We start from the raw sequence: 25,906 nt of genomic DNA, 5'->3' as shown, positions 1-25,906 counted from the left end.
AATATTCAACAGAAATGTCATAATAAAACTACTGTAGTTCTATTCTGAATGGAACCAAAAATTAAAAAAAAAAAAAAAGCTTTTGCTTAAAACATTCATCCTTACAAAGAACACACAATATTAGGCCTTAGAAATAGCCAGTTAAAATAATAAGCTAATTGAATATAAATATCAAATAATTTATTAGGAATTTTCTATTATTTGAGTTTTCTTTTGAAGTATTGTCTGTTTATGGCAGTGTTCTTTAAGAAACTCTATGTAATATTTACTTGTAAAAATGTTAAACTTCAAGTCATTCACTTACTTTCCAAGGTTTAACTATTCATTTTTTATTGCAGCCCTTTGGTGTGAATCAACCTGGACCTTATATCATGTATACAACTGTAGATGCAAATGGGTATCTGAAAAATGGTTCAGGTAAGACCACATACAATGTATACAATGTAGAAGGGACCTGCGGTCAATACGTTGTTAAGGTAAACTGATGACACAAATTATGTTTTCACTCTCTTTAATAAAAATCTCTTTATACACACTAAGTCTTTTTTGTAGATTTACACTGGCAGAAAATAAAAGGTCCTCAAAACAACAATGTTAATATTGAATTATTTTTTTAAAGATTTATTAATTTTGAAAGTCAGAGTTACACAGAGAGAGGAGAGGCAGAGAGACAGAGAGAGAGAAGTCTTCCAACCAATGGTTCACTCCCCAATTTGCAGCAACAGCCAGAGTTGTGCTGATCTGAGCTTCTTCCGGGGCTCCCATGCAAGTGCAGGGGCTAAGGATTTGGGCCATCTTCTGCTGCTTTCTCAGACCACAGCAGAGAGTTGGAAAAGAAGTGGAGCAGGGGCCAGCGCTGTGGCGTTGAGGGTAAAGCCACCACCTGCAGTGCCAGCACCCCAAATGGGTGCCGGTTTAAGACCCGGCTGCTCCACTTCCAATGCAGCTCTCTGCTATGGTCTGGGAAAGCAGTAGAAGATGGTCCAAGTGCTTGGGCCCCTGAACTCATGTGGGAAGACCCGGAGGAAGATCCTGGATCCTGACTTCGGATCAGCACATCTCCAGCTGTTGCAGTCAGTGAAGCAGCAGATGGAGGACCTCTCTCTCTCTGCCTCTCCTTCTCTCTCTGTCTCTCCTTCTCTCTCTGTGTAACTCTGACTTTCAAATAAATAAATAAATCTTAAAAAAAAAAAAAAAGTGGAGCAGTCAGGACTCAAACTGGCGCCCATATGGATTGCCAGCACTGCAGATGGCAGCTTTACCCACTACGCCACAGTGCTGGCCTCTAATTGAATTCTTTACAAATCCCTGTTGTGATGGAATGAACTCACTATTCTTATTTTTCAGTTGAGGTAATAGAGATTGGGAGAAATTACTTGAGTTATCTTGAAAAAGGAGTGAAGTGATAAATTAATTAAGTTCATCATAGAAGAAAAACCTAGAAATAAGGAATACAATTAATACTACAATCTAAACTACTCATGTGGAATAGACACTAAAACATAGTTATACATTTAAATAAATAATAAAAGGAAATGCAATCTAAACAAAACAGGTATCTGCTTTTGACAATTGGCAAACTACAATAAATACAGCAGTGGCCATTTTAATTATCTAAATAAGAAAAGGAATCTTCATGTATTAATATGTTTCTCTAATACTCCTAGACTCTTAACCATGAAGAAGTATAGAGTTTTCATTATTTTTTTTTGTGGGGGGAGGTTACAGAGGAAGAATAACTTATTATGTGGCCATTCTCATGTTCTGCAATGGCCTTATGTAAGTCAAATATACCAGAGTGGGTTGACTTTCTAGCTAATTAATAACATTCAGTACTCTTCTCATGTTGCTGCTTCAGCACAAAAACGTTCCATATAACCAGACTAGCTCATACCCATGTTGTGGTGTCACAGGTTTAGCTATGACCTACAAAGCATCGTGTGTGAGCTCAGGCAGTCCAGCTGCTCCACTTCTGATTGAGCTCCCTGCTAATGCTTCTGGGAACGCACAGGAAGATGGTCCCAGTGCTTTGGCCTCTGCCACCGATGTGGGAGACCCAGGTGGCATTCTAGGCTCCTGGCTGTGGCCTGGCCAGTCCCCAGCTATTAGGGCCCTTTCGGGAGTAAACCAGCAGATCTACCATCTCTCTGTCTTTCCCTCTCTCTAGATAACTAACTTTCAAATAAGTAAATCTTGGGGGAAAGAAAAAACTGGCAAACACAGTTACAGTCAGTGCTTTAATATACCACTGTCAGTCAAAGAAATGGAAAATAAAAATGTAAGTAATTTAAAGAATTACTTGTTTGCATTTTAATTCATGTACATATTAAACTTTGGCCACAGGACCAGCTGGTTTTATCTTTCATCAGTTAATTTTAGACCTTCAAGATGTAGATAATTTCACTGCTAGCTAAGATGTTCCCCAATACACAAAAACAAGATGAAGTTCTTTCATTTCATGATGTTAATAATAACTCAGGCAACGCTAGGACACCTGTGTAGCAAAGTTTCCCCTCTGTTGTCACAGCACAAAGGTCCACACAGGAAAATTTTCAGACCTCAAAAGATAGGTGTACTTCCTCCCGCTGGTAAGCAAGCCCTCAGTTATGCAGTGGTCACCAATATGATTAGCCCTATCTTATTTTTTTTTAAGATTTATTTATTTACTTGAAAGGCAGAGATACAAAGAGGCAGAGAGAGAGGTCTAGCATCTGCTGGTTCACTCCCCAGATGGCCACAGTGGCCAGAGCTATGCTGATCTGAAGCCAGGAGACAGGAGCTTCTTCCGGGTCTCCCACCCAGGTGCAGGGGCCCAAGTACTTGGGCCATCTTGCACTGCTTTCCCAGCCCATAGCAGAGAGCTGGATGGGAAGTGGAGCAGCTAGAACTCAAACTGGCACCCACACTGGATAGCAGCACTGCAAGCAGTGGCTTTATCCACTACACCACAGCGCTGGCCCCTAGTGCTATCTTCTGCCCGGAGATAGTGTCAGACCTCACAAGTGATGGTTCAGTCCTACAACACTGCCTCCTTTCTGTTGCCCTAGATTGTTTCCCCTGTGCTTCAGACCAACGAGTTATTAAAAAATCAGGGTTCCCACAATCCCTTCCTCAAGTTTAATTTTCTATACCAAGTCACAGAACTCAAGGAAACACTTAGATTTACTGGTTTATTATGAAAGATACTACAAAGGGTACTGTATCTGCATCATCCCTATGAAGAAATACATGGAACAAGGCATGTGGAAAGGAGCGTGATCTTCCGTGCTCTGGGAGCTCACCACCCTCCAAGTACCTTAATGGATTCAGCCTTCCAAAAGCTCGCGAGAAATCGGCGTGACTGATTAAATCATTGAAAGCTAGTGATCGGATCAACCTTCAGCCCCATTCCCCTGCCCAGAGGTTGGTGGTGGGACTAAAAGTCACAACCTTCCAATCCTACCTGAGTCTTTCCACAGATTGCAGCTCCTTCCTGAAGCTATCTAGCAGTTGGCAGCCATCAGTCAACTCATTAGCATGTAAAAAGACTTTTGTCACTTTGAAGTTTCCAAATACATGGTTTTTTTTTTTTTTAACGATTTATTTATTTATTTGAAAGGCATAAATACAGAGAGAGAGAGAGAGAGATCTTCCATGCACTAGTTCACTCCCCACATGCCCACAATAGCAGGGCTGGGCCAGGCTGAATCCAGGAGCCAGGTGCTTCATCCTGGTCTCCCATGTGGGTTCAGGGCCCCATCTTCCTCTGCTTTCCCAGGCCATTAGCAGGGAGCTGGATCAGAAGTGGAGCAGCCAGGACTCTAACCAGCACCCATATGGGATGCTGGCACTGTAGGAGGATTAACCTTTTATGCCACAACGCCAGCCACCCAAATACATATTTTGCAGTACTGTCACAACACCCAAAACCAAAATCTTAGCTCAAAATGAAAATGAAAAATGAAAATTAAAAGCCTTTCTAAATAATAATCCTGCCTATATAGTTAATTGAGTTGTTCTCACTTCATTAAAAAAAAAAAAAAAAAAGATCTGATAGCATGTACACCAAATTAACTTTTATCTTAGGGAGCAAGATTACAAGAGAGTCACTGCTACTTTTTAAAATTTTTTTATTTTAATTTTTAATTAGTTTTTAACACATTCAGTGTATTGTGTAGATACAATTCTAAGAACATATGACATCCCCTCCCTCTCTCCCTCTTCCTCTCTTTCCTCCTACCCTTCCTTCTCCCTTTATTTTTTTTTTAGTCTTTGAGAAAACATATTTTAAATTTAAATCAATGGTATAACATTCTTAACCATTGGTTTTATTTCTTTTTACAGGTTCTCAATGCCTTTTTCCTTTTCTCCTCCTAAAGGAATACCTATAATGCAAATATTTCATCATTTAATGGTATCCCATACTTCATGTAGACTTTCTTCATTTTAATTCTTTACTCTTTATTTGTCTGTTTGGGCTATTTCAAATTTCTCATCCTGGAGATCAGGACTTTTTTCCTCCATTTGGTCTGTTTTGCTGTTAAATCTCTGGATCATATTTTTTATTTCAGTGATTGAAAATTTCATCTCCAAAATTTCTATTTGGCTTTTCTTAATGAATTCTATCTTCTTACTTATATTTTCATTCATGTCACTCATTGATTTCTTCATTTCCTTAATCTGTCTGTATTCTCTTGCATCTCATTGAGTTTCCTTAAATTCATTGTTTTGAATTCTATATCTGTCATTTCACACATTTCCTTCAGTTCAGGATCTAATTCTGAAGGATTATTGTGTTCTTTTGAAGGCATCATGCTTCTTTGCTTGTTCAAGTCTCCTGTACCCCCTATGTTCATGTCTGCCTATCTAGTGTACTCGTCCTTTCTTCTTTATGGAGTAGGTTTTATTGGAAGAGTTCATGGTTTAGCTGGAATGCAGGGTATAAGTTGGCTTGTTGCTTTGGCTTTGGTACTTTTTTTTTATGATTTAATGAATGCATTTTTTATAGGTACAGCTTCAGGAATATAGTGGTTCTTTCCCCCATACCCACCTTCCCACCCCGACTCCCATCCCACCTCCTTCTCCCTCTCCCATCCCTTTCTTCATAATGGTTCATTTTTAGTTTGATTTTATATACAGAGGACCAACTCTGTTAAATACAGATTTCAACAGTTTGCACCCACACACACACAACATGTAGAGTACAGTTTGAGTATAAGATTTGCAGTTAATTCTCAGAGTACAACTCACTAAGGACAGAGGTCCTACATGGGAAATAAGTGCACAGTGACTCCTGTTATTCCTTTAACAATTGACACTCTTATTTATGATGTCAGTGATCACCTGAGGCTCTTGCCATGGGCTGCCAAGGCTATAGAAGCCTTTTGCGACCATAGACTCCATCAGTATTTGGACACGGCCATAAGCAAAATGGAAGTTCTCTCCTCCCTTCAGATAAAAGTACATCCTTCTTTGATGGCCCCTTCTTTCTACTGAGGTCTCACAGAGATCCTTCATGTAGGATATTTTTTGCCACAGAGTCTTGGCTTTCCATGTTGGCTCTGTTTCTAGTGAGCCCAGGAGTATAGTTTCTGAGTGATTTATCTTAGTCAACATCAGTTGTATCTATAAGTGACACAGTGGTCTAGCCTGCTGTAGTTCGTAGGAATAGAGGTATGGCTTTGAGATGACAAGGTTCCTTGGGTATGTATCTTTGGCCCACAGAGAGTTTGGTGTCAGTCTCGCTGGCTAATGTGATAGCCAAGGCCTTGTTCTTGGTGTTAAGGGAGACGAGGGTGGCTGCCCCCTTGGGCTACTGGCAAGAACTTTCATCAGGTCTTGCTAGCAGAGTCCAACTGGTGCTGTAGCTTATAATACCAACAGCCATTGTCCTAGGCCTAGAGGATGTGGTATACAGGAGATTTTATTGTGGAGGGTATGAGCCCATAGAGGTGGAATACAGGTAGATTATTACCCCATGTCCACTGGGTAGATTCCAGTGACACTGAGAAATTTAGAATGAATTGTTAGAGTCGTGATGTTGCAGTGTATGGAGTGGGATCACTACCCATATCTCCCAGAGTGTGCATGGATTTTCTTCTTTTAAAAAAAAATTATTTATTTATTTGAAAGTCAGAGTTACACAGAGAGAGGAGAGGCAGGGGGTGGGGGGAGTCTTCCATCCGATGGTTCACTCCCCAATAGGCCACAACAGCCGGAGCTGCACCAATCCAAAGCCAGGAGCCAGGAGCCTCCTCTGGGTCTCCCACGTGAGTGCAGGGGCCCAAAGACTTGGGCCATCCTCTACTGCTTTCCCAGACCATAGCAGAGAGCTAGATCAGAAGTAGAGCAGCTGGGTCTCGAACCGGCGCTCATATGGGATGCCGGCGCTTCAGGTGAGGGCGTTAACCCCTTGTGCCACAGCGCCGGCCCCTCACATGGATTTTCTTATAGGCTGCTTCTGGCATTAGCCCCTAGCAGCTTAGGCAAATACGCTGGCTTACATAGAGTGCCTGAGCATTTCTCTGGGGCTAATGCCCCAAAACTCCCACAGTTGCAGGAAGCAGGGAATCTGTCCTTTACCACACACGTTGCCCTGCCTCTGACTATGATGCTAGTTAAGAGCAGAATAGAGGTGTGCTGCCCGGCGTTTTGCTGCCAAGTATGGTGTTGCTAAAGTAAAAGTCAATGTCTGGCTGTGGAATTCGCTCTCAGCTAAAACTGAGAAAACTAAGCAGAGAGCTTAGCAATTTCTTCCTACCTTGACGTGGTAGGATGACAGCTTACAGCCAGTAACTAGCTGGTCCATCCTGCTGGCTATAGCCCTGTCTGTGTCTTCTCCCTTGTCCCACAGAGTCTTTGTTGTTTTTTCACTTCTTCACCAAAAATTCCTGTCAGACCCCTAGAAACGTAGTCTTGCCTTTGTTCTTTTGATATCCTACAGCAACTTAATTCAGTGTGGCTACACCCTATTCAGCCATTCTGGATCCCTCCTTGATCATTTATTTCAATATTTCCTTCTCAGATTTAGGTCTAGGAATGAACCACTGCCAGTCACTTCATCTGTGCTGGACTCTATTGTGGCTGCTTTCTGGAGATCCCCAGAAGAATTTTCGAGATGAGCAGGATGAATGGCCGTCTCTTCATGGTGACGCCTAGGAGTCCACAGTGCACTCACTTGCTGTGCCCTTGGCGCTTGCCCTCACTGCTACTTTATACATTTTTATAACTATTGACTATTTTCAGTCTTTTTAAATTTAACTTTTTTTTATTTGACAGGTAGTTATAGACAGTGAGAGAGAGAGACAGAGAGAAAGGCCTTCCTTCCGTTGGTTCACTCCCCAGATGGCCGCTAGCCTGGCACTGTGCCAATCTGAAGCCAGGAGCCAGGTGCTTTTCCTGGTCTCTCATGTGGGTGCAGGGGCCCAAGCACTTGGGCCATCCTCCACTGCCCTCCTGGGCCGCAGCAGAGAGCTGGACTGGAAGAGGAGCAACTGAGACTAGAACCCGGTGCCCATATGGAATGCTGGCACCACAGATGGAGGATTAACCAAGTAAGCCACAGCGCCGGCCTTTAACTTTTATTTTTTTAAAGCACCACCCACTTAACTTTATTCAAAAATAAAATTGGTAGATGATAAAGAGGCAGTTAGATAATTCCCATCCACTGGTTCACTTCCCAGATGCCTACAGCAGCTAGACCAGGTCTGAGCTGGGAACCAGCAATTCAATCCAGTTCTCCAATTTGGGTGACAAAAGCCTACAATTGCTTGAGCCATCACTGCTACTTCCCAGGGTCTACATTGTCAGGAAGCTGAAGTCAGGAGCTAGAATGAGGAAGAAAACCCAGTTATGCTGGTAAGCCAGGTGGGCTTCTTGACCACTAGACTAAATGTCTGCTCCCTGAATTTAATTTGAAAAAAGATAAATTTTGAACAAAAATACTGCTCTTAAATATAGAAAATATATTTTAATTCTGTGATTGTTGATTCATTCAACAAAAAATTACTGAGAGTTTTCTAGTGAATAGGCATTGGTACCTCGTAGGATATCTTGCTAGGTGCTAAAAACCCATTCAGTAATATACCAGAGCTGGCAGTCAGTTCTTCAACACCAACCAAATATCCTGTAATTCAATTCTATTCTAATACTACCTACCTGTCATTAGAATCATATTCACCTATTAAGGGATTAGTCCTACCAGACTGCCCCCTATATCAGATACCAACTGCAAGTCCACGTATCTAGCACTTCGGATGAACCATGTATAAATTGGCATTACTCCCTCCTCAGGTTCAATCATTTCCTAGAATGGCTCACAGAACTCAGGAAAACATATATATATACTGCTTTATTAAAACAATACAGATGAGGGTCCGGCACTTTGGCACAGTGGATTAAAGCTCTGGCCTGAAGCTTCAGCATCCCATATGGGCGCTGGTTCTAGTCCCAACTGCTCCTCTTCTGATCTAGCTCTCTGCTATGGCCTGGGAAAGCAGTAGAAGATGCCCAAGTCCTTGGTCCCCTGCACCCACATGGGAGACCTGGAAGAAGCTCCTGGCTCCTGGCTTCGGATTGGCACAGTTCCGGCCATTACAGCCATCTGGGGAGTGAACCAGCAGATGGAAGACCTCTCGCTCTGTCTCTGCTTTTCTCTGTAACTCTTTCAAATAAATATAATAAATCTTCAAAAAAAATAAAAAAAGAAGACAGATGAACAACCAAATAGAGGGATACATAGGGCAAGGTTTGGAAGAATGATGAACACAGGATCTTGTGGTCTGATAGAGTTTGGCTCCAATTTTTATTTTAAATTGTGGTAGGCAGATGTATTCAGCAACGCTGTAGGTCTGTAAACCTGTCCTGTGGGTTTATGTTTTTCATTACAGAGGCATGATTGATGAAGCAGGGGAGAGAATCCCAACCCTATAATCAAATATCTGGATCCTCTGACCATCAGCCTCCATTCTAAGGCTATCCAGGAGCCTGCAGCTATCACTTTTTTAGCATAAAATTTTAAAAAACTACTCATCACTTTAGAGATTCCAAGGGGTTTAGGAGCTATGTGCCAGGAAGCCAAAATATATTTTTTATTACTATAATTACACTATATCACTTGCCTCAAGTATAAGAGTACTTCAGAGTGTGCATGGAAATAGAATTAAAAGTTTATTTTATTGGAAAAAATTGAAATCCATGCATAGTTTTCATATGATATTCATTTCTCATGAAGACCACTTACATGCATGATTTTCAAAACTTTTTGTACCAAAATAAACATACTTTTAAATTCCATTTTCCAGGATTATTGAACACTTTTATGTACCCTCATATAAGAACAATTAAAATCTATTGTAGCCTGAAAATACAGCATGTCAAAGGGTAAGAAGTATCTGGATTAAAATATAACAAAATTCATGCTGATGTATAAACAGCATATTGAGTAAAATGATGTGTTATAAAACACACGCACATTATCTTCCTCTAATTTTAATTATAGCTATTCAGGTTTCTCCACCTAAATCAGAAATTAAGAATTACACACTCCAGTGTCAAAAACCATTTGGGCCTGTGCCGTGGCTTAACAGGCTAATCCTCCGCCTTGCGGCGCCGGCACACCAGGTTCTAGTCCCGGTTGGGGCGCCTGATTCTATCCCGGTTGCCCCTCTTCCAGGCCAGCTCTCTGCTATGGCCCAGGAAGGCAGTGGAGGATGGCCCAAGTCCTTGGGCCCTGCACCTGCATGGGAGACCAGGAGAAGCACCTGGCTCCTGGCTTCGGATCAGTGTGGTGTGCCGGCCGCAGCGGCAATTGGAGAGTGAACCAACGGCAAAAAGGAAGACCTTTCTCTCTGTCTCTCTCTCTAACTATCCACTCTGCCTGTCAAAAAAAAAAAAAAAAAGAGTTAAATGATTGTTTGAATGGATGAATTAGAGGAAATATAAAAGTTCTTTAAGAAAATCAAGGAAGCTTTGCTAATTATTAAGCTACTTATCAATTACAAATCTCATCTGCACGCTTATCAGTCTAGAAAATGCAAAGAAAGAGAATCAGAAATTGTAGTGCCAACAAAAATATTTCTGTCATGAATTGTATTTACAACGTAACGTTAGTACAGTATTTACTGTGTCACCGTGGATCCTAATGCTGAGGGAGGAAGTACAACATTGGAAGAATGGATGATGGTCATGGCTGCACAACAGTATGCATATATGTAGTATTACTAGTATTACTTAATTGTGTACCAATTTTATGCTTATCTGTATTTTACCATAATTTAAAATAAAAATTGGAGCCAGCATTGTATAAAACCACCACCTACAACATCAGCATCCCATATGGGTGCTAGCTCATGTCCCAGCTGCTCCACTTTTGACCCAGCTCCCTGCTCTTGGCCTAGGGAAAGCAGCATAAGATGTCCAGGTGTTTGGACACCTGCCAACCACGTGGGAGACCCAGTTGAAGCTCCTAGCTGCTGGCCTCAGCCTGGCCCCACGCTAGCCACTGCATTCATCTGGGGAATGAACCAGTGAATGAAAGATTCTCTCTGTCTCTCCCTCTTTCTCTGTAACTGTCTCAAATAAATAAGAAAATATTGAAAAAAAATACAATTAAATAATTTCCCCAATAATATGGGTATCATCCCAAGTCATGGAAAAGTAAACCTTGCATGGTTCCATAAAAATATAAAAATTTTGTTTAACAGTTATAGTATTACCATTTTTATCATTTTTATATCCAGTAAAACCTTTATCATGTCTTTTGGGTTTTTTTTTTTTCTTTCTTTCTTTCTTTCTTGTATTCTTTTTTTGAGAGAGAACTCTCATCCACTGGTAAAATTCCCCAGATGTCTACAATGGCCACGGCCAGGGAGGCCAGAGCTAGGAACTCAATCCAGATCTCCTATTTATGGCAAGGACCTAACCACAAGAGCCATCATCTGCTGTCTTCTAGGGTATGCATTAGTGGGAAGCTGAGCCAGAACATGAGCCCCGGCACTCAGTATGGGACACGGGTATCTTAACTTTTGTTTATACATCTACACCCTTACCATTGGCATTACATTTGTTACAGCTGAATGTTGTCAAATGCGCCTATACCAACCCTGCAAGAGATTCATCCGTACTAACCAGCTGCCATCATAAAACCTTCTAAACAACCTATTTATGGTCTCAAAACTCTCTTTTTTTTTTTTTTTAATTTTTTGACAAGCAGAGTGGACAGAGAGAAAGAGAGATAGAGAGAAAGGTCTTCCTTTGCCGTTGGTTCACCCTCCAATGGCTGCCGTGGCCGGCGCACTGCGGCCAGCACGCCATGCTGATCCGAAGCCCGGAGACAGGTGCTTCTCCTGGTCTCCCATGGGGTGCAAGGCCCAAGCACTTGGGCCATCCTCCACTGCACTCCCAGGCCATAGCAGAGAGCTGGCCTGGAAGAGGGGCAACCAGGACAGAATCCGGCGCCCCGACCAGGACTAGAACCCGGTATGCCGGCACCACTAGGTGGAGGATTAGCCTATTGAGCCACGGCACCGGCCAAGTCTCAAAACTCTTAAAGTCTATAAGTCATTAATTCCCCTAGCCTTTCCAGTAGGCACTATAAAACTAGATGACTTTATAAGTTTGGGTGTTTCTGAAGATACTTCTACTTATCATTTTTTTTTTTTTTTTTTTTTGCAGGCAGAGTGGATAGTGAGAGAGAGAGAGAGAGAGACAGAGAGAAAGGTCTTCCTTTTTGCCGTTGGTTCACCCTCCAATGGCCGCTGCGGCCGGCACACCACACTGATCCGAAGCCAGGAGCCAGGTGCTTCTCCTGGTCTCCCATGCGGGTGCAGGACCCAAGGACTTGGGCCATCCTCCACTGCCTTCCCGGGCCATAGCAGAGAGCTGGCCTGGAAGAAGGGCAACTGGGATAGAATCCGGCGCCCCGACCGGGACTAGAACCCAGTGTGCCGGCGCCACAAGGCGGAGGATTAGCCTGTTGAGCCACAGCGCCGGCCTACTTATCATATTCTTTTTTCTCCTAAACTACCTTCACAAATATTCAGTAAATTCAGTAAGTTAGCTGACAGACCTACTTTTGTGCCTTGATAGCTTCTGGTTTTGTTAACATTTGTTTTTACCTCTATTATATCTCTTTTAATTATTTCCATACTTGTCTCATGTTGTGTGAAGGAAGTGTACACACAGATATCACTCCTGCCAAATGGATAAAAGTAAAACAAGGTTTAGTGAGCATGAAGGCAGGCAAGTAGCAAAACGCCTGGATGCCTGTCTTCTCACTATGCTGAAGTAAGCACTATGCTGCAGTAATCAATGGTGGCAGGATACAGCATGGAAGATAGCTCCAGTCGAAGAAAACCCTGCCTTTGTAGTATTTTACATTTTACATGGATACTGGAAGAAGACTGGCAATATCTACAAGACATGAGAATATACTGGTTAGGAAAACCGATCTTATTGAATAGGAAGAGCATGGGAACCATTTTAGTTATATTACCCTAACTCAGAGTTACTTGGCCAGCTCCTATCAAAAGACAGGGAAAGTGAGCCTAGGGCCAACTGGATCTGCATCTCCTGTCTTCCCTCTTGAAACATAAACTCCTTAGCTTTCAAATCCTTTCTTAATTTGTCTTTGTGTTTGCAGTGCCATAAAATCCCTGGCAAACAATATTACTGTTTAGATAAGTAGATAGAAAGGTGGGAAGGAAATCCAATATCTGCAAAGTTTGAAATCAAAACTAGATGTCCATTTTTTTTAAAGATTTATTTTATTTATTTGAAAGAGTTACAGAGAGAGGTAGAGACAGAGAGAGAGGTCTTCCATCTGCTGGTTCACTCCCCAGATGGCCGCAATGGCCAGAGCTGCGCCAATCCGAAGCCAGGAGGCAGAAGCTTCTTCCGGATCTCCCACATGGGTACAGGGGCCCAAGGACTTGGGCCATCTTCCAGTGTTCTCCCAGGCCATAGCAGAGAGCTGGATCGGAAGTGGAGCAGCCAGGACTCGAATCGGCGCCCATATGGGATGCCGTCGCTTCAGGTCAGGGCTTTAACCCGCTGTACCACAGCACCGGCCCCTCATCTGTATTGTTTTAATAAAGCAGTATATTTATATTTATATTTATATTTATATTTATGTATGTGTTTCCCTGAGTTCTGTGAGCCATTCTAGCAAATGATTGAACCTGAGGAGGGAGTAATGTCAATATTTATGTGGTTCATCCAAAGTGCTAGATACGTGGACTTGCGAGTCCAGCACTGTGGCGTAGCAGGCTAAACCTCCCGTGTGCAGCAGCGGCATACAAGCACCGTTTCTGTCTCAGCTGCTCCTCCTCCAATCCAGCTCCTTGCTAATGGCCTGGGAAGGCAGTGGAAGATGGTCCGAGTGCTTGGGCCCTTGCTCTGGTGTGGGAGACCCAGAAGAAGCTCCTGGCTCCTGGATTCGGATAGGCCCAGCTCCAGCCATTGTGGCCATCTGGGGAGTAAACTAACAATATAAGCCCTTTGTCTCTGTCTCTGTCTCTGTCTCTCTCTCTGTAACTCTACCTCTCAAGTAAGTAAATGAAATTTAAAGTTATATAATATTTGCAAGTTTCATGGCCTATCTCAGGATTTCTCAAGTCATCCTACTGACATTTTGGGCTGGATAATTTTTGTTGTGGGGGTTATTCTATTTCTTATAGGATGCTTAGCAGCCTCCCTGGTTTCTGTCCACCAGATGCCATTAATACACTCTAATCATATGATCAAAAAGTTCTGTAGATATTGTCAAATTGTATCCAGAGTTTCAAAATCTTCCCTAATTGAGAACCACTGTTCTACAGACAACTCTTAATCAACTCAGATGCTTACTGCATTTGATATGCAAGTCAGTGTAGGATGAGGAAGTTTATAAAAAAAAAAATCTGTATAATCAGCCTGGGAAGACAAAATTTATTTTTATCGATTGTAATTTTACATGCTGTGTGATTATACTAATAAAATTATTAACGTTCAGCCTATGAAGAAGTCTTGAGTGAAAGAAGTTATCTAATAGAAGAACTAACCAAAATTTCAGGATTGGCGCAGCCAGTGAGAGCTGTGTGCTTCAACAGATTTCATTCTAGGAACATATAGATTCAACACCTACTTTCCAACCATTGTAATTATGTTTAATTCATTGGAATCATAGTTGTTTATTCATTTTTCCTGAACTAGCATTAAATATTTGATAACAATAGTTAACATTTACTATCTTAACTGCCAACTTGATCTGTCCAGTTGGATCCAAAGAAAACATGATTACCCACCCTACCACATCCAGTCTGTTCCTCCCATTATCTTTCTCAGTGAGAGATGGATACCCTGCTGGCTGTTACTCGAGCCAAAAATCCTGTGATTCATTCTTTTTGAGATACAATTTATGTACTCTAACATATACAATTATTTTTATTTGAAAGGCAGGCAGAAAGAGAAAGAGAGAGATCTTCCTTCCATTGGTTCACTCCCCCAAATACCCGTAACAGGCAAGACTGGCCCAGGCAAAAGCCAGTGACCCAGAATTCAGTCCAGGTTTCCCATGTGAGTGGTAGGTACCCAAGTCCTTCAGCCATCATCTGCTGTCTTTTTTCCAGAATGCTGGAAGCTGGATGCAAATGAAGAAGCAGGGACTCGAGCAGTTTCTTAACCATGGCAACAAATACCTGCTCACCCCTCAGTGGTTTTTAATATAGTCAGAGTTGTACAGACAAAACTGCTATCTAATTCTAGAATATTTTCATGATCCCCAAAACAAAAACCACATACCCATCAGCAGTCATTCTCCATAACCACCTCCTCCCAGTCCTGGCACCCATACTCTACTTTCTGACTCTGAGTATGCCTATTCTGAACATTCCAAATATACATAAGGGTATCACACACATACGCAAAAAAAAGCCTTTTGTGTCTGCCCTATCCCATTTAGCATAATACTTACCAGTTTCATCCTCAAATTCACTCCCACTTTCCTTTCTTTAACCTCTTCCATATTACTCCACAAAAAAGTCCAGTTGATCTTATCTCTGAAACATAATCTTTAACCTGTCAGTTTATTTCCATCACTGCCGCCACTTGTTAGTACAGGCTACCATCATCTTGTATACATATATGTTCCTCATGTGCTTTTTCTATTAAGCATAAATTCAGTTAACTGACTTTCCATTATTCACATCTCAACTCATATGTTTTCTTCCTGAGAGAGACCTTTCCTGACCAATCAACTTAAAGTAACCTTCAAGCTACTCTCCATCACATTGACCTGCTTGGGTTTTATTAATTAATTCATTTATTCAACCAATATTTATTGAATACTATGCCACTATTTCTGTAAGTACTGAAGATATAGAAGTGAACCAAGATTTCAATGGGGATACCAGATAATAAAACTAATTATAGAGAAGATGTTAAATGCTTTGGCACAAAATGAGGTAGAGAAAGAGGAGTGAGTTGTGATTTTTAAAGAAGTGAACAGGGAAATGATTAGTGAGGTGACAAGCCTCAAACCTTGTATTTCTTTCTGATATCAGACTAGTATGAAGAACAATGTCTTTATCTTAGAGCTATAATTCCAAGACAAACAAAAGGCACCTGATGTCAGAAACCACCTGTTGATCACTAGTGCCTGTTAACTGCATCACTTTCATCTTAGAAGTTAAATATTATTGTCTTCTGTTGGTAATATTTTTTAAGTTTTACTTGTAATCAATGAAACATAACAATTTGAAAAGTATAGGAGGAGAAAGTATTTCCAGAAAAAGTTGTTCATTTTATCCAGAATCATTTTTCATCCTACACAAGTGAGATAACATTAAAGGGACAACTATGTTCCCTGTGTTATTAGATTTGTAAAATCAGAACTAAAACATTTGTAAGGATAAAATCTTTGGCTGAGGAAGTCAAATGGTAGGGAGAGGAGAGGATAAGAGAGAAGAATGTGTGAGAGACGAGGAAGAAAGATTTGCTAATATCTTTTCTTATACTGTACTTTAAATGTATATCATGTTCATCTAACTTAGAATAAGAAGTTAGAAAATGTAAGGTTGATTGATAAACTGAGAATTAAAAATTGAGCCACAATTTTAAAAGTTTTCAATAAATGGTATAGAACAATTGGACGTCTGTGTGCAAAAATATGAATAGACATTGCAAAAATAAAAATGGAACACAGACCTAAATGTAATATACAATAAGGAGAAAACTTACTAAACTTGGGTTTGGTGATGACTTTCTAGATATAATACCAAAAGCATGATCCATGAAAAAAAAACTGATAAATTAGACTTCATTAAAACTTTAATATACTTTGCCATTTCTGTCTTTTTACATCTTAATTAAAGAAATGATTGAAGCATAATGACATGGGTCCACCATTCTGCTTGTTGCTGTTTGCTTTTATTTTCTTTATCCATTCTTCTTATAGATTTCTTGCCATTTTTATTTATCTAGAGTTTTTGGTAGATTTTTTAGTGATTGCTTTCTTTAGCTTCCATAGTGATTGCTGTAGGTATTATAATCATATACATACAGCATTTCACCGTGTATTGGACTCATGATTTTACCAATTTGAATAGCATATTAAAACCTTATCTTTTTTACATCTCTTTTTCATCTTGTATTTATAGTTATCATATATACTTCCTCTACATACATTTAGAATTATATCAGCGGCCGGCGCCGCGGCTCAATAAGCTAATTCTCCGCCTGTGGTGCCGGCACACTGGGTTCTAGTCCCGGTCGCTCCTCTTCCTGTCCAGCTCTCTGCTGTGGCCCGGGAGTGCAGTGGAGGATGCCCCAAGTGCTTGGGCCCTGCACCCGCATGGGAGACCAGGAGAAGCACCTGGCTCCTGGCTTCAGATCATCGCGGTGCGCCGGCCACAGCAAGCTGGCCGTGGCAGCCATTGCGGGGTGAACCAACGGCAAAGGAAGACCTTTGTCTCTGTCTCTCTCACTGTCCACTCTGCCTGTCAAAAAAAAAAAAAGCAATTATATCAGCGTTATAATTTTTACTTCAGCTATTTTACATGACTTGCTTACACTGTTCTTCTATCCAGATATTCCAAGATTGTTCTTTATTATCTCTATCATTTTACCTCATTACTTTAGGATCAGGGTAAAAGGCCAGACTGCCCAAGTTGTGTCCACCAACAACAGAGTAGAGGGTGAGGCTCTTAACTGGTAGTAGAGGAAACCATGATTGACACCCTCTCACAGAGCACCTTCACTAGCATCGGTAGAAATGGGATAACAGTCCTGTGAGAGTTTGCCCAGGTACACCAGTTATTATCTAAAACTTCTCTGTCTTGCTAAGCTGCAGCTTTCCTGTCCTGTCACTAGAGATAGTGGGGCTTTACTGGGGCTCCTTCAGCGTACATCTACTGACATGGCTAAATTTCTGGGTCTTCAGATCACACTCTGAGACATATACTGTCAAAAGAAAGCCCAGGGAACGCACCACCATTTCACTGCTCATGTTACAAGAGTCCTTGGTGTTCTGACTTAATCTTTCCACCTCATTTTACTTAAAATGGAAGAATTATATCTACTGTAGCATCTTTCTAGAGCAAGAAGTTCAGCATAAATGACTTTGATCCAAAGGAAAAATTAGTAGGAAAGCCACTGTTGCTCTGGAGTTTTGTACTTCCAAGACTGACCTTGTCAGATCCTGTTACATAAACGAAAGGTACATTTTCCAAACAAGAGATAAGAAAACAGGGTATTACATGCATCCATGTGTGTATGTATGTGTGTATTTAAGGGGAGAAGACTGCTCCTAACTAATATGTTTTGGCATTACTCAGTTTATTCCACAATTTCATGATAATTCCATTTAATCAGCATCCTGAAATTCCTTTTTAAAAAATCTGAAGCTTTTATGACAGTTTCATTTTTGTTCTTATTTTAAAATTAATTTTCATTTTATTTGGAAGGCAGAGAGACAGACAGATCTACTCACTGGTTCATTTCCCATATGCTTGCAACAGCCAGAACTTGGCCAGGTTGAGTCCAGGAGCCCAGAACTCAGTCAGGATCTCCCATATTGGATAGTCAGGACCCAATTACTTGGATCTGGGACTTAACCCACTATGCCACAATGCTGGCCCCTATTTATTTATTCATAAAAGAAAAATGGAGAAAGACAACTCCCATTCACCAACTCATTCACCAGAGATTCACAACAGCCAAGACTGGGCCAGGAACCAACGTCTGGGAACTCAATCCAGGTCTCCCACGCGAGTGGCAAGAACCCCGTCACTGGAGCCATCACCACCACCTCCAGTCAGGAGCATAGCAATGCATCAAACCCAGGCATTCGGATTTGAGACACATGTGTCAGTTGGTGTCAATTTCAAGGACAAATGCCCACCCTCACAATTATTTTGACTTGATGTTAGCAATGGGGCTGGCACTATGGCTCACTTGGTTAATCCTCTGCCTGCGGCGCCAGCATCCCATATGGACACCAGGTTTTGTCCCAGTAGCTCTTCTTCCAGTCCAGATCTCTGCTGTGGCCCCAGAGGGCAGTGGAGGGTGGCCCAAGTGCTTGGGCCCCTGCACCCACATGGGAGACCAGGAGGAATCACCTGGCTCCTGGCTTCCGATTGGCGTAGCTCCGGCTGTAGCAGCCATTTGGGGAGTGAACCAACAGAAGGAAGACCTCTCTCTCTCTCTCTCTTTAACTGTCTAACTCTATCTGTCAAATAAAAAAAAAAAATGTTAGCAAAGATTATAGGATGATTCTCAGGTAATTACCTACAATGAAAAATAAGTACCTTTTTAAGTGTATCTCTATCCATTGATATTTATAATTGAACCCTAAATTTGATGAGAAAATATTAGGGTATCATTAACAATAGAAACAATAATTTTAGCAGTTAAAATAGAAAAATGTAATAGGAATATGAAAAACATCTAGGAGAAGATATGTACTATTTCATTTTTAGGCATGTGTCAGACATAAAAATATAGTCACTCTATTTATAATAATTACAGATTTCTCATCAGCCATATTTTTAAGTTGAAACAAAATACCTCTTAACTATAAGGCAGATTACTAATATATAAATTATAACTGTTTCTGTTGATTCTTAGTATAAGGGCTACAAGTTTAATACTGTAGTTTACATCATAGATCAGAACTATCACATAAAATCCATTAGTCTCCAGTTGGATGTTGTGGTGCATTAGGTTAAGCACCATTTGGGACAACCTCTCGTATCAGAGTACCTGGGATTGAGGCCCACCTCTGCCTCCACTTTCTTTCTTTTTTTTTTTTTTTTTTTTAAGATTTATTTATTTATTTGAAAGTCAGAGTTACATAGAGAGAAGAGAGAGGTCCTCTATCTGCTAGTTCACTCCCCAGTTGGCTGCAACGGCTGGAGCTGCGCAGATCTGAAGCTAGGAGCCAGGAGCCAGGAGCATCCTCTGAGTCTCCCATGTGGGTGCAGGGCCCCAAGGACTTGGGCCATCTTCCACTGCTTTCCCAGGCCATAGCAGAGAGCTGGATCAGAAGAGAAGCAGCCGGGACTAGAATCGGCGCCCATATGGGATGCCAGCACTTCAGTTCAGCTATCATTGAATCTGTAGAGAACAAATATTTTTCCTATTACAGTGGTTCCCTAACTTTGTTGATTTTAAAAATCCTGATGGGGCTGACGGGCTTTTAAAACATTATAGGGAAAATGAGCTGGAAGTTTAATAAGTTGGTAATATATTATAGCTGTTTTCATCTTCAGGTAATATGTTTTCATAGTGCTTTTGGTTTTCATTAGAATGGTTCTCAAAGTTCAGCACATATAAAATCCCCAGGAGAAACTAATCGAAACACTTTCCCAGTTCCTAGGACTAATGTTTCAGCTCAGTAGGTCTGCTTGGGACTGTAGAATATACATTTCTGACAACCTAATTTAGGTGGTGGAGGCAATTAAAAGGATCACATTTTGAGAACTCTTAGATAATTTTTAAGAACAATGAAAATATATAAAGTTTGAAGTGTAAGTATTGTATTTTCTCTGATTTAAAGTATAATAGGTATTTAGGGGCTACTGACCTAAATGACCTATCACCATCATGTCAACTATAGTGACATTTCAGAATATGATGTAGGAAATAATCGTTGCCATCATCATTTTTGTTTTTTTAATAATCTGTTTAATGTAGAGCATTTTCCTGTGGTAGGAAGACTGTCATAGAATACTTACTTTTAATTTTGAACCTCTACTGTGTGCAAATGAATCACTGTAGTGCTCCTCTTAACTTGATAAGCCATTTACATTTTTCTGCAGTAAATGTAAAAGCTTTAAGTAATTTGATGTGGCATTCTGTTTTTTAAAAATATTTATTTATTTGAAAGGCAGAGTTACAGAGAGAGAGGCACAGAGAGATCTTCCAACTTCTGGTTCAATCCCCAAATGTCCACAATTGCTGGGGCTAGGCCAGACCGAAGCCAAGAGCCTGGAACTCCATCCAAGTCTTCCCCATGGGTGCAGGAGTCCAAGTACTTAGGACATCTTCTGCTGCCTTCCCAGGTACATTAGCAGGGAACTAGGTCAGTAGCAGTAGCAGAATAGCCAAGACACAAACTAGCATTCATATGGGATGCCAGCATCACAGACAGCAGCTTAACCTGATACACCACAACTCCAGCCCAGATGTGGAATATTGTTTTAAAGATTTATATATAGATATAGATATAGATATAGATATAGATATAAAAAATATTTGATTTTTACAATTTGTATCACTCGAATATATATATTTGAATATATAAATATATTTATCTCAAATATATATATTCGAATATATAAATATATTTATCTCAAATATATATATATATATATATATATATATATATATATATATATTCCAGAGGCAGAGTTACAGACAGAGAGAAGGAAAGATAGAAAGAAAGGTATTCCATCCACTGGTTCACTCCCCAAATGGCTGCAATGGCTGGAGCTAAACCTATCCAAATCCAGGAGCTTTTTCTGGATCTCCCACGTGGGCACAAGGGCCCAAGCACCTGGATCATCCTCCACTGCCTTTCCAGTACATAGCAGAGAATCTGATCAGAAGAGGAGCAGCTGAGACAGGCACCAGCACCCATATGGGATGCCAGAGCTGCAGGCAAAGGCTTATTTAGCCCACTACGCCATAGCACCAGCTCCTCTGATGTGGTATTCTTATACCTGATAAATTTGGGGACTAATATTTGAGCTTAAATTACTCATCTGGTAACTATTTCAAGTAAATATACAGAAAAGATAAACTATAGTTGTTGACTCAATAATTTTGCCATTTTCTTTATGGCTTGATTCATTGTGACAGAACTAATACTTTGTTTTCTTAAAGTTAAGTCACTAAAAACAGGCTGATTATACTACATATAAAAATGTAATTTCTGAGCCTTTTAAGAAGAAATTATACTACAGAGCTTATCACATTTTGATGCTACCTACCTCTAAATACAAAATCAATGAAGCAGATATATGAGGAAAAAAATCAGAGAAAATCATCTTGTCATGTATGTATTAAAACTGGACCCCATACTTTCATTGGTTTTACCTCCAGGAACTCTACTAGAAGCTCATAATGAAGATCCCCCAGTATCCCCTCATGTCTGGGGGTGAGAGCAGAGAATAACCATTTTGAAATATGCCCAGAGCATTCACCATAACGAAAGCTACCCTCTCAGAGAAAAGACTGCATGGGGGAATGGCATTAGCCGTCATGTAGCCCTCCAGCCTGTCTCACCTGAGATGGAGAGTTGGTAAGAAACTGAGATTTAATCATAATGTTATAGAAGCTTCGCCTCCCCAACACCTTACCACCATAACAAGGCTTAGTCTAGTAACAGTGGATTACGACTTAACAAACTGACCATGTGTTGACGTCTCTGAGAGCAAGCTCTGTCTAAGGAAGGGTTCTTAATGAAGACCAACATAACAAAAGAGAAAATCAAAGACATTAAAGGATGTTGAAAATACTGGCTCCTACATCATAGCAAACATTAAACACAGCCCAAATCCTAGCCAGATTAACAAAAAACCTCACACTAAGAACCTTCCTACCTAATCTTTAACATCCTGTCAGTGAAAAATTACAAGGCAAAAAGAAGTAGGCAGAACAAACAAAGCAAACGTTAGAAGTGTCACAGGTTTGGGAATTAACAGACAAATTTTTAAACTGGGACTAATATGATAAATGTGGTCTTTTAAAAAAGAAAAGAAAAAAAGGCATTCATTTTGTTTATGAAGGGCAGAGTAACAGGAGAGACAGAGAGAGGTCTTCATCCACTGGTTCACTCCCCAAATGGCCACAATGGCTGGAGCCAGGTCAGGCCAAAGCCAGGAGCCTGGAACTACACCTGGGTCTCCCACATGGGTGGCAGCAGCCCAAGTACTTCAGCCATTCTGCTGCTGCTTTCCCAGGTGCATCAGCAGGGAGCCGGATCAGAATCAGGGAAACTGGGATTTGAGCCAGTGCTCTGATAGGAGAGATGCTGGCATCATAGATGGTGTCTTAACCTGCTGTGCCACAACTTCTGCCCCAATAAATATGTTCTAATAGAAAAAAAGTGGAAATGCATACCAAATGAAAATGTAGCAGAGTGATAAAAATTGTAAAAATCAAAAGGAAACACTAGGCACTGTAACAGAAATAAAGAATTCCAGTTCATCAGTAATCTGGTAATCTGAACATGTGCATGGAAAGAATAAGTGGTCTTGATAGTAATTTTCCAAACTAAATGTAAACACAAAATGAGAAAAGGAATTAAAAAAATCCAAGAACCATGAGATAATTTCAAAGAGTGAATAAACTAATGCATATAATTAGAGTATCAGAAGAAGACAGAACAGAGCAAAGGAAATCTTTGAAGTAACCAATGACCAAAAGCTTTCCAAAATTATTTACAGTTTTCCAAAAATATTTGCAGACAACAAATCACATGGGCCGGCATTGTGGGAATATGTGCTGGTTCCTTGTCACAGTTACTCCACTTCTGATCCAGCTCCCTGCTAGGAAAAGCAGCAAATGAAAGCTCAAGTGTCTGGGCCCCTTGCCACCCACGTGGGAGACTGGGATGAAGCTCCTTGCTCCTGACTCCTGGCTTCAGCCTGGCCTAGCACTGGCTGTTGTGGCCATCTGGGGAGTGAACCAGGGGATGGAAAACCTTTCTCTCTGTCTCTCCCTCTATCTGTCTGTAACTCTACCTCTCAAATAAATAAATCTTTTTTTTTTAATTTTTTTATTTTATTTTATTTTTTTATTTTTTATTTTTTTGACAGGCAGAGTGGACAGTAGAGGGAGACAGAGAGAAAGGTCTTCCTTTTTGCCGTTGGTTCACCCTCCAATGGCCACCGTGGTAGGCGCGCTGCGGCCGGCGCACCGCGCTGTTCCGATGGCAGGAGCCAGGTGCTTCTCCTGGTCTCCCATGGGGTGCAGGGCCCAAGAACTTGGGCCATCCTCCACTGCACTCCCTGGCCACAGCAGAGAGCTGGCCTGGAAGAGGGGCAACCGGGACAGGATCAGTGCCCCGACCGGGACTAGAACCCGGTGTGCCGGCGCCGCAAGGCGGAGGATTAGCCTACTGAGCCGCGGCGCCGGCCAAATAAATAAATCTTAAGGGGCCGGCGCTGTGGTGTAGCAGGTAAAGCTGCCACCTACAGTGCCTATAGCATCCCATATGGGCACCGGTTAACACCCAGCTGCTCCACTTCCAATCCAGCTCTCTGCTATGGCCTGGGAAAGCAGTACAGCATGGCCCAAGTCCTTGGGTCCCTGCACCCACATGAGAGACCCAGAAGAAGCTCCTGGATCTCAGCTTCAGATCTGCACAGCTCGGGCCATTGCAGCCAGTTGGGGAATGAAGAGTTCTTTCTCTGTGCCTCTCCTCCTCTCTCTCTGTAACTCTTTCAAATAAATAAATAAATAAATCTTTAGAAAAAAAATCTTAAAAAAAAAGTATTAGTGAAGGAATAAGTAGATGTAACAGGATCTTTTTTCTAAGATTTTTTATTATTACTATTTGAAAGGCAGAATTACAGAGAGGCAGAGGCAGAGAGAGAGAGAGAGACAGAGAGAGAGAGAGGTCTTCCATCTGCTGGTTCACTCCCCAGATGGCCGCAACACCTAGAGCTGTGCCGATCCGAAACCAAGAGCCAGGAGCTTCCTCCGGCAGGCACAGGGGCCCAAGGACCTTGGCCCTCCTCCACTACTTTCCCAGGCTACAACAGAGAGCTAGATTGGAAGTGGAGCAGCCAGGACTCGAACCAGCACCCATATGGGATGCTGGCACTGCAGGCGGCAGCCGCACCCGCTATGCCACAGCACCGGCCCCATAACATAGGGTCTTTTCTTACTCTTAGTTGATCTGAAAAATAGCTTTTTTTTAAATAATAATAGTAACACTGTACTAGGTGATTTACCATGCAGATAAGTAATATGATAGACAGCAATGTCCTAAGAGATAGGAAGGGGGAATTGAGAATACTGTATCACTTATTAAAATTTACCCTTTCCTGGATTATGACAAGAGTCTCCTTTCCACCAGGTGAGTGCAGTGACCTCTTCCACTAAAGCAACGTGGGCATTTTAACTTTTTATATACCAAGTCTTCAAAGATGAGTGATTTTTCAGCACTACCCACGCACATTTATAAAGAACTCAAAGAGATTAACTAAAAGAAAGGAATATTAAGAATAAAATGGGAAGAAGCTTATAAAGATACATCCATAAAGTACCTATAAGCAAATAAAAAAGAAACAAGATAATATATAGAAATTGCTAAGAGAGTGATTGAAAATGGACAAAATTTTAAGAGCATCAGAATCATGAACTATCTATCTGTGGCAGGGGGTATTCCCATAGACAATAAACTCAGTAAGTTACTCCAGGAAGGTGCTAATTTACTTACTAGGGATAGATGTTTACCCAACACGGTTAAAATACAAGTTAGGACTCCCCTGTTCCATATCACAGTACCTGGGTTTCATACCCAGCTCTGCTCCTGACTCCAGCCTCCTGCTAATGCAGACCCTGGGATGCAGCAGTGATAATTCAAATAATTGCGCTCCTGCCATCCATGCAGGAAACTAGATTAAATTCCTGGCTTACAGCTTCAACCCCACTCAGGCCACACTGCAGGCATTCAGAGACTAAACCAGCAGATGGGAGCTCACTTGCTTATACTCTCTGCCTCTCAAAATGTTTTTAAAACTTTAAAAATATTTATTGAACATCCAAGTCTAAGCCATAATCCTGGGTGCATTAAATGTACATCAAACAGTTTACAGTTTATTTATAGAGAGAAGACAAGGGAAAATAACAAGGAAAGCTAATCATAAAAGATTTATCAGAAGACTAGTATGAATGGACTTTAAAATGTTCATGGAGGGGCAAGGCATTGTGGCGTAGCAGGTTAAGCCACTGCTTTGGGTACCTGCTTCTATATCAGAATGCCAGTTCACATCTGGACTACATTTCTAATCCAACTTTGTGCTGCTAATGTGCTTGCGAAGCAGGGGATGTGGCCCAAGTACTTGAGTTCCTCACATCCACTGGCAGATCAAGACTGAGTTCCTGGCTGTTCGTCTCAGCCAAGCCCAGCCCTAGCTGTTGCAAGCATTTTGGGGAGTGAACATGCAGATGAAAGACCTCTCCCTCATACGTAAGCAAATAAATACATCTTTTTAAGAGGTTCATAGAGGGGTCAGCATTGTGACATAGCAGGTAAAGCCAACACCTCTGACACCAGCATCTCGTATGAGCACCAGTTCAAGTCCCGGCTGCTCCACCTCTGAGATAGTCTCTGCTAATGCACCTTGGAAATCCGTGGAAGATGGCCCAAGTCCTTGAGTCCCTACAGCCACATGGGAGACTCAGAAGAACCTCCTGGCTTCTGGCTTCAGACCAGCAC

The 25,906-nt window shown here is 41.3% G+C and overlaps 1 protein-coding gene across 1 annotated transcript in view; it reads left to right on the top strand.

Annotated features, from left to right (window-relative positions):
• ITFG1 (integrin alpha FG-GAP repeat containing 1) overlaps positions 1-25,906 on the top strand; it is a 267,258-nt gene that overhangs the window by 203,514 nt on the left and 37,838 nt on the right. The window contains exon 14 of the mRNA XM_062177430.1: positions 339-417. Coding sequence (XP_062033414.1) covers positions 339-417 — 79 coding nt within the window. The remainder of the gene's footprint in view (positions 1-338; positions 418-25,906) is intronic.

The sequence above is a fragment of the Lepus europaeus genome, chromosome 19 (assembly GCF_033115175.1).
Source record: "Lepus europaeus isolate LE1 chromosome 19, mLepTim1.pri, whole genome shotgun sequence".
Classification (NCBI taxonomy): domain Eukaryota; kingdom Metazoa; phylum Chordata; class Mammalia; order Lagomorpha; family Leporidae; genus Lepus; species Lepus europaeus.
The sequence above is the reverse complement of the archived record's forward strand: the minus strand, read 5'-3'. Positions and strand labels throughout refer to the sequence as shown.